The sequence below is a fragment of the Cryptomeria japonica genome, chromosome 3 (assembly GCF_030272615.1).
Source record: "Cryptomeria japonica chromosome 3, Sugi_1.0, whole genome shotgun sequence".
Classification (NCBI taxonomy): Eukaryota; Viridiplantae; Streptophyta; class Pinopsida; order Cupressales; family Cupressaceae; genus Cryptomeria; species Cryptomeria japonica.
The window spans coordinates 269,731,766-269,743,609 of NC_081407.1; the positions used below are offsets into that span (position 1 = coordinate 269,731,766).

General features: G+C 37.2%; 1 protein-coding gene across 2 annotated transcripts; it reads left to right on the plus strand.

Annotated features, from left to right (window-relative positions):
• Positions 1–279: 279 nt before the first annotated feature.
• LOC131053327 (ruBisCO large subunit-binding protein subunit beta, chloroplastic) lies at positions 280–8,563 on the plus strand. Of its 2 annotated transcripts, XM_057987906.2 has the most exons (16): positions 280–564; positions 816–894; positions 2,462–2,730; positions 2,904–3,029; positions 3,270–3,407; positions 3,712–3,807; positions 4,425–4,667; positions 4,853–5,087; positions 5,364–5,533; positions 5,841–5,918; positions 6,097–6,168; positions 6,429–6,533; positions 6,697–6,789; positions 7,109–7,201; positions 7,909–8,035; positions 8,145–8,563. In XM_057987906.2, the coding sequence occupies exons 3-16, from the start codon at positions 2,473–2,475 to the stop codon at positions 8,156–8,158; spliced, it is 1,848 nt and encodes a 615-aa protein (XP_057843889.2). In that variant the 5' UTR covers positions 280–564; positions 816–894; positions 2,462–2,472; the 3' UTR covers positions 8,159–8,563. The 2 variants fall into 2 exon arrangements, with proteins under 2 accessions (XP_057843889.2, XP_057843890.2); XM_057987907.2 differs by lacking the exon at positions 816–894 and having other exon boundaries at positions 288–564.
• Positions 8,564–11,844: the final 3,281 nt, after the last annotated feature.

Below are 11,844 nucleotides of genomic sequence, written 5' to 3' on the forward strand. Positions count from 1 at the left end.
AGATCTAGATCTTTGTCTAAGATTAGATAGAAGAAAAATGAATCTATCGAAAGATTTCATCACAATGTGAAAATGAACGTTGAATAAAAACAATTTTTTTTAACTTTAAACCAATTGATCAAAACAAATAAAAAACAATGATGATATTAAAATAATATAAACTACCTCCATTCTAAACCAAAGCTAACCTAACCTAACCTTCCCTTACCCAATCACCTAACACAAGTGCATACAAGGAAAAAACTATTTACTTCAGCGTTTATGGTGGATTGATGTCGCCCACTTTAAGGTTTCATTCATACAAATAGTCTCCAGAAAATTCCTAAATACAATAACCCCAATTAATAACAGCAATACTACTAGCGGACAAAAATTCAAAATGTTCAGAGCATCTAGAAATCTCTATTGAAACAAGCATCTTGTATTCAAATATTTGTGTGCAACCTTATCGTGTTGCATTAGTTTCTTCCTTGCCTCTGTAGCGTTCTTTTGCAGGCGGTGGATCATACAAGCACTGTTTTGTGCAGGGAAACAATCTTTATATCTGCCTCCCACTAAGAGAAGGTAAAAACTTAATTATCCGCAATGTTTTAAGTCTTAAATTTTTATTTTCTTTCTGTTTACAATGCATTTGCTGTGAAAATCCAAACCCATAAACGGTCGAGATGTTGCCCCACGCCAGCAAAACTATACCTGTGAAAATATCAATCCTGGAAAACGTCTACTAAATGCCATATTAAAATACCATTGGCTTTCAAATTTCACTGTATTGGACCGCGCCTCTGAGCTTATTTTTTCTATTTTTCCTTGTGCAGAACAACTTTTGGCCAGAAAGCCGAGCTGTAGCCATCAAAATTTTCACAGCTCTATCCGAACAACGACAAGTAGATTCAGGTATTCAAGCCTCCCTTTGATTTAATCGTTGCTACGGATGTCGTCGCTGTAGATTTTTACAATGATTTAGGTATGTTTTTTATGAGGTTTATTCAATAGCCTTATTACCAGGGTTTAGGGTTCTGGGGGATTAGTTATCCATTTTGTATTTTATTTTTTTGGATTCTATATGCTCTTCTTGTTCTTGGATCCTATTCATGTTGTCTTTCGACACTGTTTTGGCCGGGTCAGGAGTTTTTGGGGTAGGGTTTTTTGTGAGTTTACAAGTACTTTCCTTCTGGAGCACGTTTGAGGTCTCTGCTAAGCACTTCAAATGGAAAATGGGATAAATTTGGATAGAGAATAGAAGTCTTTTCTATCCATCACAAGTGCTACATGTTACACGTGTTTTTCCTATGTTTTTTTCACCGATCCGTGTCTACATTTGCTAATTCTTATTGTGTAGTGGGTAGTTAGTGTATAGCTGCATTATGCTCTTGCCATGAAAATAATTCGTGTGCAGTTTAGCATTTTTCTACTATCTCAATGGATTGAACATTTTTAATGCACGAGGTTTATAGTTTTCTGGGCTCTGATTATTTATGTCCTAGTAATGGCTATTTTAAATATAAGAGTCTGAAGCATTTTGTAGTTAAGATTGCATACGTCTTTCAAAGCGTTTCTCGTTTCTAAGAAGTTGTGCATCAGAGGTGTGAATTGAAGCTTAAAAAAAATATATGATAAGAAGTAGGACTAAGAATGGTGATTAGGTCTACAGTAAACATGTTTCTCTTTTTTAAGAAGTTGTGGAAATTTGAAACGCTGATTGAGAGAGAGATGGTGCTTTTGGGGTTCAGATAAATCATGTTTGACTACACGTGTATATGACAATGTATGTCGCCCGTTGTTTTAAACGGAGAGAAGCTGTTGAAAAGCTTCAATTTCTGTCTATCTGAACTGAATGTAAGATGATAATCTTGTTAAGTTCAGGCAGCTTTTGTAGTAATCACTATACTTCCTAGTATATAAATTAAGGTTGTGGATTAAAGCCTAGGAAGAGCATGTAGTAAGGAAAGGAGTAAGGCCGGTGATTAGTTTTACAGTACGTCTGTGTTATATTTCTAGAAGTCATTAAATAAATCCTTTCAGAGAGAAATGGTGCTTCAGAGTTTCAATCATTTATATGTAAGCATATTTGTATATGTGTTGTTGGCCATTTTAAAAGCGACTCTTGAAATATTGTAGTTTTGAGAATTTAAATACTTTATATAGCAATTAAGAGTACTTAGAAGTTTGCTTCATGGTTTGTTGTGAGGATTGTTATGGGATTTGTCTTAGCGTTGTAGCAATTGCCAAAAGACCCGAAGTTCTGTGCTGTAGAACTGAATGTAAGATCTTGGCTTGTGTCCCAATATATTTATGAATAGCCTATAGTTTTATCTGGCTTGTGTCTAGACATGTTGCATTTCTAGGATTTTCTGAGAAACAAGATCATTAGCTGTCTCAGGTTTTAAATGTTTTTGTAAAGGAGCATTTATGTATATAATGAAATAGTTGACAGGGATGACTGAGGGTTCCCATTTTGCAGGATAAGAGACAATGGCATCAACGTTGTGCAGTATGACAGGAATCAGCACTTCTGCAGCTCTCAACAACACTGGAAGAGAGAAGATGAGTGCAACTTCTAACAAATATTGTACGTTGTCCTCCGCATCTGCATTTGCACCCATTTCCCTTAGAGGTTTAAGCAGAAGGCAAACAATGAGACTACAGAAAAGTGACCGGGGACTTAGTGTAAGGGCTATGGCAAAAGAATTATACTTCAACAAAGATGGATCAGCGACAAAGAAACTGCAGGTTAGAGAAATTGCATCTACTTATCAAGAAATTTTATATGCAGAAAATTTCCCCGTGGTATAGCTGTTTGGTGCACTGGGTTGATACTGGGCTCACTCTTGTATTCATATCTGAAAATGCACTACAATATCTAATTATATGGCTTCTGATAGCATCATATCACTCTTCTGTAGGTGGGTGTCAACAAGCTTGCTGATCTTGTTGGCGTCACTCTGGGACCAAAAGGCAGAAATGTTGTTTTAGAGAGTAAATACGGTGCGCCAAAAATTGTGAATGATGGTGTGACTGTTGCTAAGGAGGTAAGTTATGGTTTTGTGTTTGTTGGCGTTTGTTCTTTTTGCATTTTTTTGTTCGCCCACATCAGTCTCCTGTGCTGGCTTTTGAAAGCTTAAGTATTCCAGGGTCAATTGTGAATAGGGTGGTATATAAAAATTTGCAGTTTTCAAGAAACCAAATTTTCAGAAAGGGCAGTGTAGATGCAGAATTTAGTGGCAAGTACTTCTTCAGAATATTTAACGGAATTGTTGCCTGTATGATAGGTTGAATTAGAGGATCCTGTAGAGAATATTGGAGCCAAGTTGGTGAGGCAAGCTGCAGCAAAGACAAATGATTTGGCAGGTGATGGAACTACCACATCGGTGGTTCTTGCACAAGGTTTAATAGCCGAAGGCATAAAGGTACTTTTGTTACCGTGGAGTTGACTGTGCTTAAAGTACCTTTTACATCTTGTTAGTTTATTCTTAACATGAAAGCTTGATTAAGAAATAAGAAAACTAAAAGATATATGGACAGGTGAAGTTCAAATCTTAACTTTGCAGCTGAATCTTAACTAAATGATCATGATGTGGTGCAAAAACACCTTTTATATGAATTTTTTTTTTATTATTCAATGCTTTAACTTTAAGACAGAGAAAATTAAAAGAAGTCAAGCATCTGATTTTTTGAAAAGAATTAGCTGAATGGCAAGGCTGCTGTGTTCAGGTTGTTGGAGCTGGAGCAAATCCCATTCAGATTACCAGGGGTATTGACAAGACTGTGAAGGCTTTAGTTACTGAACTAAAAGCTATTTCCAAGGAGGTAAATTTTATCCCTCCACATCATTGTGTTCACTGTTCGGTTGAGTTTGGTTCGCAATTTGTATGAGATGGTTGTTTTCTGACAAAGTTGTGTTTTGTCTTTTTAGTGGAAACTATATTCCAGGTGTCCCTGTTGTCCCTTTGTCTGCCCAACTGATAGCAACGAGCTTCAGTAGACCTAATGTATGATGCTGTCTCATGCATGACATTGTAGTACTGTGTGTTTTGTTAGATGCTATATTTGTTAGAAATACATATTGATAAGATACTGTTGTACCCTACTTTTATTGTATCCTGGGTCTACAGGAAGTTGTATATCGCTGTCCATATCTGCAGGGCCTTTTAGGAATTACTGTGATGTTGTGCTTTAGTCATTGGTGTGAAATACTTAGTTTCTCCATATCTAGTGATGTTTTAAATGTCTAGTTTTGTGTCGAGTATGTTGAAACTTGTAGGAAGTATTGTTGTTTTACTTGTTTATGTGTGTCTTGTAAGACTACATAACACATTGGGGATGGGCTGTTTTTTGCTTTGGGTTTCTTATTACAGAGTAGCATTTCTTCTGTCAGTATTTCCTTTTTTGCAGATTCAGACCTTGTATATGCTGGTATGGTGCAGGTTGAAGATAGTGAGTTAGCAGATGTGGCTGCAGTAAGTGCTGGGAACAATTATGAAGTAGGAAATATGATAGCAGAGGCCATGAGTAAAGTTGGTAGGAAGGGTGTAGTAACCCTTGAAGAAGGAAAGAGTGCAGAAAATAATCTATATGTTGTAGAGGGAATGCAATTTGACCGTGGATATATTTCTCCATATTTTGTGACTGACAGTGAGAAGATGACTGCAGAGTATGAGAATTGTAAGGTAACTAATACATGGATTTAAATCGTTTTTACCATTTTTAGCTTGTTTTGAATATGAAAATTTATCATTTAGCTATTTTTAAGCTATGCCAATGCTGCTAGGTCAAAAGAGTGGCTGTACTTCTGTGTATTAGGAATTGGGAAACTTTACTCAGGAATGAATTTATTGTTTTTAACTGCCTGCAGCTATTGTTGGTTGATAAAAAAATAACAAATGCAAGAGACATGATTGGCATATTGGAAGATGCCATTCGTGGTGGTTATCCCATCTTAATAATTGCTGAAGACATTGAGCAAGAAGCCCTGGCTACCCTTGTTGTGAACAGGCTTCGAGGTGCATTAAAGATTGCAGCTTTAAAAGCTCCTGGATTTGGAGAAAGGAAAAGTCAGTATTTGGATGACATTGCTGTGTTGACTGGAGGTATTGTTTCGTAGTGCAATTATCAAGTTCACCAAGAATTTTTGTCTCTAATTCATGGATCATGGAAGTTTCCTATTCAATGTTCATTATATTGGTCAGTTTGTCATAGGCCATAACGAAGTAGCCTTTTTTTAATAGTGTGAGCATGAGTTTAATTTCTGAGTACAAATAGTAAGTTGTAGGTATTGGATCAACTTATTTCAGAGTCTATGCTCCTAAGCTGTTATTTAGTAATATAGACAGCCATATATCTCTGAACCATGTTTTTTAATGCAGGCACCGTCATTAGAGATGAAGTGGGGCTGGCCCTTGACAAAGTTGGGAATGAGGTTCTGGGTACTGCTGCCAAGATAGTACTGACAAAAGATTCAACAACAATAGTTGGTGATGGAAGGACTCAGGAGGCTGTTGAGAGAAGAGTTAATCAAATTAGGAGCTTGATTGAGGTATGCCTTCTTGTCTCTGTGTGTGTTCTTCAGGCTTTAACATGGACTATTGCAGTCTTATCCTTTGTTCATTCTGGCCTGGACATGAATTTGTGCACTTCAGATTTTTTCTTAATGGATGTTTTTCCATTGTCTGCACCTTTTGTCTCATAGTAGTTAGACACTCTCTGATCTCATTCTAACTTTGTGAATATCAAGATATCAATGAAGAACAAGGGAATTCTTTATCTTTCATTATAGAATTGTGCTATTGTAAATCTAGTTTGTAGAATGTATTAGTCGATTGAAATATATTCGTATTTTCCAGGCTGCTGAACAAGAATATGAGAAAGAAAAATTGAATGAAAGGATTGCTAAACTATCTGGGGGAGTTGCAGTTATACAGGTGAAATCATTGAAATGTTTCTCTGTTAATACATTTGGAGCAACCAGTATAAATTTGTCAATGAGCACGATTCATTAAGACATGCTTTACTGTGCTTGTGTTATTAATAATTATGACAATAAATGAGCATGAACCAAGTTGAGTGGTAATGAATAATAATAAATATGATTGTTGACAGGTAGGAGCACAAACAGAGACAGAGTTAAAGGAAAAGAAGTTAAGAGTGGAGGATGCTTTGAATGCTACAAAGGTATGGCAGTCTTCTTTGTAAACAACTGTGTCATTTGATATGAATGTATAAAATGCCCATGTCAACACCTATGCTAGCAAAATTTAAGCCATTTGTGAATGGAATGACAAAGTCTTTTAAGTCTTTGTCTACTATCCTCCAATAGTGCAAAGCAGACAAAGTCTTCTGTCTACCATCCTTGATCCTCTCTTTAGAATGACAAATAATTAAAGTTATATCAATTGTGTTGGAGAAATCGTTTGATTAATTACTATATACAGGCAGCTGTTGAGGAAGGCATTGTTGTTGGTGGAGGGTGTGCTCTCTTGAGGCTTGCTTCAAAGGTTGATGCTATCAGAGACACACTTGAAAATGAGGAACAGAAGGTAACTTAATTTTGTGCTGGTTACACGGGCAAGTATGGTTGACATGGAAAGGGTTTTCTGATCCTTATTGGATATTAGACCATGCTTTGTCATTGAGCACTTAGCTCGGCAGTGTGTTTGTAACATTTGGTTCTGAAATTCGTTGGCACTTTGGTGTCTGCAGATTGGTGCAGGTATTGTTAAACGAGCTTTGAGCTACCCTGTGAAATTAATTGCAAAGAATGCAGGAGTAAATGGAAGTGTTGTAATTGAAAAGGTTAGTACAACTCCTGGCTAATTGTTGAATCAAGTATTAGCAATCCAGTATTTAAACTCAATTCTTTGGCAGCTATTCAATAGAATCTTGTTGACCCAAGCTCTTGTGCCTGGGTATATCCTTATCAATTTCATTGGATATCAGTCTAAATGCAGGCAGCTCTGTCTTGTTCTTATGATGCCTGTTGACTTGAAGTAAATTGACATTGTGCCTGGGTGTACAATCTTATTCAATTTCACTGGATGTCAGCCTAAATGCGGATAGCTCTTTCTAGTTGTTATGGTAGTAAAATGACAGCTCTCTTTTTGTTTTTTTGTAGGTCCTTTCCAATGATAATCCCAAATATGGATACAATGCTGCTACAGGCAGTTATGAAGATTTGATGGCTGCAGGAATTATTGATCCAACTAAGGTAAAGATGGTATTTTGTTTTGATGTAGCCTCTTTTTTTTTTTTAATTTCCTGATCAGTGAAGTGAATGCAAATGTGTCTTTTAAGACCTTGCTAATATGGTTTGCCAGGATGTTTGTTGACTTAATACTAATTCTAGGTCTATTTGCTTAATGCCCCTCTTATAGGGAATGAATGAAAATGCCAGTTTGGACGTGATTCCAATTGTGTTAGGCTCTCTACCTTTTCTAAAGTTTAGGTTGTATTTGTACGTAGGTAGGGATTATAATATACCAGGCAATTAGTTGCTCTCAAAGTGTTCGAAAGCTCACCAAGATAACCGTACAAGATGTCTTTTTGCTTGACGAGAGGGTTATTTACTTATTTATGTTAGTTTACTCATCTATTTGGAATGTATCATGTTAGGTTTATTTGTGTCTTCGAGATGGTAACTGTCTGCAAGTTTTAACATGTATAGAAGGCTGATGATTAACAGTTACTGTTTATGTGATTGCTATGTTAATGCACACTGGAAGGGCCATTTATGATATGCGGATTATAGTTTTGTAGTTGTTTGATGGATGGGTTCCTTGCTTTCTGTTTCAATTTTTTTTCTTGGCATGCCATTTTTTGTTGCGTTGCATTTTATCTCTTTATGCAGTAGAGTAATCATCAACTCTAGTGCACTGCAATGTCTACGTTGTTCTCAATAGTTACCCTTTGGAGCAGGTGGTTAGATGTTGCCTAGAGCATGCAGCATCAGTGGCAAAGACATTTTTGACATCTGATGTTGTGGTTGTTGACATCAAGGAACCAGAACCAGCCATGCCTGCTGGAAACCCCATGGATAACTCAGGTCTTTATACAATTTTCTTTGTTTATCATTAGTATATTTTTACTCGGATGGATTTATGGAATTGTGGCTTAATCATTTTTTTAATGTTTTTTCTATGCCTCTACTGCAGGTTATGGGTACTGAGGGGAAAACCTGAATAAAGCAAACCAAATTTGTGTTCCTGTTTTGAGATAATGCCCCCAGTAAAGGGTATTAATTCAGGCTAATCAAATCTAAATGAAAATTTGATAGCTTTACACTTTCAGCCAGAGAGTTGAAAATTTGGCTGAAAGTTCGGCATGTTTAGAATAGCAGTGCGGTTTTGGCATCTGCAATTATTTTGCAGGAATTTTTCATGTAGAAGAGACATTGTATGGCACTGGTGGTGTTATAACACCATAATGAGTTTTTAATTTTCTGTTTAGTTGCTATGGATACTTGCATGGTTTAGTTTAATGCAGTTTTATAGCGGCAGGTTTTGTTTCTATTTTAAAGTTAGGAACCCAAGAATTATGAGGTTTCTATTTATTGATGGTATCTTGCATTTCATGGGAGTGGGTGCTATACCTTTCAATTTAAAAAAAAAAAAATTTCATCTTTTTTTTCTGTTGCTTCCATAGGTGCCTGCAAGCATTTTTCCAAGCATCTTTCCACATAAAGAAATCATATGCCACTGAAGGTGTGACGACCATTTGGAGTTTTTAAATCTTTCCAGAATTTAAGTTGGGCTGGATTGTGGTTTGGTAGAATGCTGTTTTAGCAGGCCTACTTCTTTTGGACAAACGCATCACAATTTGAAATTGTATTTGTGTCATTGGACTTCTTGTACCTCTTAACTTTTTTAATTTTTTCTAGTTGGGCTATGGATACTTCGATGCAGGGGAGAAAACAACCCTGCTCTCATACTTTTAACACAACTCAACACACAATCGCTGTTAACAAAGCAGAGACTCTACTACTAACCAAATAAGAATGCAACATAAAGAAAATACATTCATAAATTCTCAAAATAAAACAATTTGATAATCACATTACAAGAATGGCCTTATTGGCCTCTCAACTAAAACACACACACTCGTTCTTTTACAATTCCTTACGCTTTTCCCTTTGGCAACTTCACTACCCTGTGTTCCTCAACTCTTCATTCTGCTTACCTCTTCCTCTATTTACCTGTGAATATCCTCAACTCTGCTTTCAGTCACGCACACCCATACTCCACTTACCGCTGCTCATTTTCTTCAGGGCACCTCCTGTCCTTCATCCCTCTCGGGTCATCTCTCCCCACACTACGATTTTTCTCCTAAATTAAATGTTTCATTGCTGTTTATGAACTGCTCCTCTCTCATATGAACTGCTCCTCTCTCATTTTCCACACTATTCTCTTTTAACTTCCCACACTTCTGCCCCCCTCTCTACACCACGCCTTCATGATTTAATTGTCAGTTTAAACCACAAAACAATGGGCTCTATTCCCATTTGAACGCCCCACTTTCAAAATGCATTTGCTATTTATAAAAGCCTCTTAATAAAATGAATAGAAGCTCCACTTAATATGCCTTCTTTTTCACTTCTTAACTCCCTCCATTTTTCATGCCTTCTCCTTACGTTATCTTGCTGCTGTTCTGACAATTCAGATTACTGTTTATTTCAAATTTTATAATATTTTAAAAGCTGTTATTTTGGAGCCCATAAATGGCAGCCCCACTCATCCATGCCTTCCTCTTTCATCTCTATCTCTTATGCCACCTTGTTGATTTCTTCTGTTTTCTATTTCGTGAGCCCTTTATTTATTTCATTGTTTCAATTTCGTTGTCCACGCTGTCCTATATCTGCAGACTTCCTCTCCTAAGCCGTTTCAAATTCTTTCCAATCTGTAATTTTGCCAGATGCTCCTGCATCATACTTGTGATGGTATACACAGTTCTATACCAGCGGGTCTTGTTACTCCTTTTGAAGAAGGAACCCATTGAGAATTATTAAGTGTCTAATTGTTGACATGGTTTTTAATTTTTTTGTGTATCATGGGACCAGTTGTCCACCCGAACCTTTATGGTAAGTAACGCATTACCTGCAGTGAATCCAAATAGAAGCCGAGTGGGGCTTAGCCATTCCACCCATGTTGTGTGGGCCTTGATAGTTTCAGATTGTTGGAAGCTGGCAGGATTGTTAAATCTTGATCTGCTTCATGTGAGCCTACCCAAATAGGTTCTCCATTTGGATTGGACGTCAACATTTTCCTTTTAAAATACCATATATAATTTTTTTATTTTACTTGTACCGAATCGTCAAAGAAAGTGATCAATTAATAACGGTGGGTTAAGTGAAAAGAATTTTTTTATAAATAATTATTTTGTATAGTAAATAACCTGTTTTAGCACCATATTGTGAAACCAGATAAGGGATGCCTAAAGGCTCATTTACATCATTTGGAGCAGTTGCAGTCAATCAAATCCACAGGCTGAATATTAGTAGATGTAGGTAACTGTTTGCCCCGATAAATTGATTTGGTCTTTTTTATTTACTCTTGACATGGTTTTATTTTTTGCTAACCTGCACGGTCAGGTGCATAATCTGCCAAGCACGGTGAACCTGAATGGGGCCTTGATATGAATTGAATCAGTTCACAAGACAGGAGGGCCAATAGAAACTCGACTTTTTAAATTGTTGAATGCTTAGTATTATATTAGGACAGTGAACGTTTTTTTTTTTGGGGTTACATTCTCTTCATTTCAGTGCCTATGGTATTAATCATATTGAATTTTAATTGAATATATTCGATTATTATTATTTTTTTTTTTCTGTCATTGTGAAGTTTTAGGAATATTTTTTTGATGAATAGGCATTTTCATTAAAATAAGTAGAAGAGAGTACACTATTCACAAAAAAAAAGGGGAAGGAAAAAGACTCCTTGAGAGTCACACGGGCAGAATTCGAAAACAACCAAAAAAAGGTTACTTGAAACATAGGAAGAGCTTAGAAATCCAAAAACAATGCAAAAAGCCTAAGCGACTAGAGCAGTAGCACCAGAAGGAGGTGGATCTATATCATCTTTTTTATCCCATACATTAGGGGGGGTGGTTCAAAAGAGACCACCCATCCTCAACATCGTTTTTCATTTTTATCTTTCCTTGTTGGAGAAGAAGTCAGAGCAAGCCGGGGGCCCTTTAGAAGAATTGGGCCAACCAAAACCATCCAAAGCCAGAGGTATCGCCACCTATAGGCCACTCGGAGGCAGAGCGGCGATGCGGAAAGTCTCTCCCTTTGTTAGAATGACAATGAGGAGCTTGAGAGCAAAGTGTGTGAGAGCCATCGGTGGAAGAGTTGCAACCACACCAACGACCACAAACTGGAGAACAGTTGTCGGAGGTGGAAGGGTTTGGCAAAATTTTGGCAACCGTACAAGGGGCATTACCTCAGTGATCAAGTAGCACTTGCAAGTGGGCCACTTAAAGATCTACTTTATTCGCTTGCACTTGAATTTGTAACATCACATTATTGCTCTACTGTTGTAGAAGGTCCTTCTATGGTTTTGGTTTCTTATGTTGGGGGTTTGGGTGCCAAGATCCCTGTCGGTGATTTTGTTCCTCCCAAACCTGGTGTCTCTGATTCAGTTGTAGATTTGGATGCCCTTGAGGTTGGTGCTGGTGCTGTTGTCGACCTTCTTGCTTTGCCCAGACCTTTTGTCAGGAAGCGTAGCTTTGCTCGTGTGGCTAGATCTGTTGTCTAGGCTTCTAAGGGGGTTCGTCCTCTTCTTTGTGCCAAGACCTCTCCTGTTGTGGTCTATGGCCGGGAGCTTGTGGATAATGTTGATTTATGTCAACGCAATGCTT

Bases quoted from the DNA above. Each gene is read 5' to 3' on its own strand.
- LOC131053327 (XM_057987906.2), top strand. From the start codon at position 2,473: ATGGCATCAACGTTGTGCAGTATGACAGGAATCAGCACTTCTGCAGCT. The intron at 4,668-4,852 runs GTAACTAATACA...AACTGCCTGCAG, and splicing joins CAGAGTATGAGAATTGTAAG to CTATTGTTGGTTGATAAAAA. The intron at 5,534-5,840 runs GTATGCCTTCTT...CGTATTTTCCAG, and splicing joins AAATTAGGAGCTTGATTGAG to GCTGCTGAACAAGAATATGA.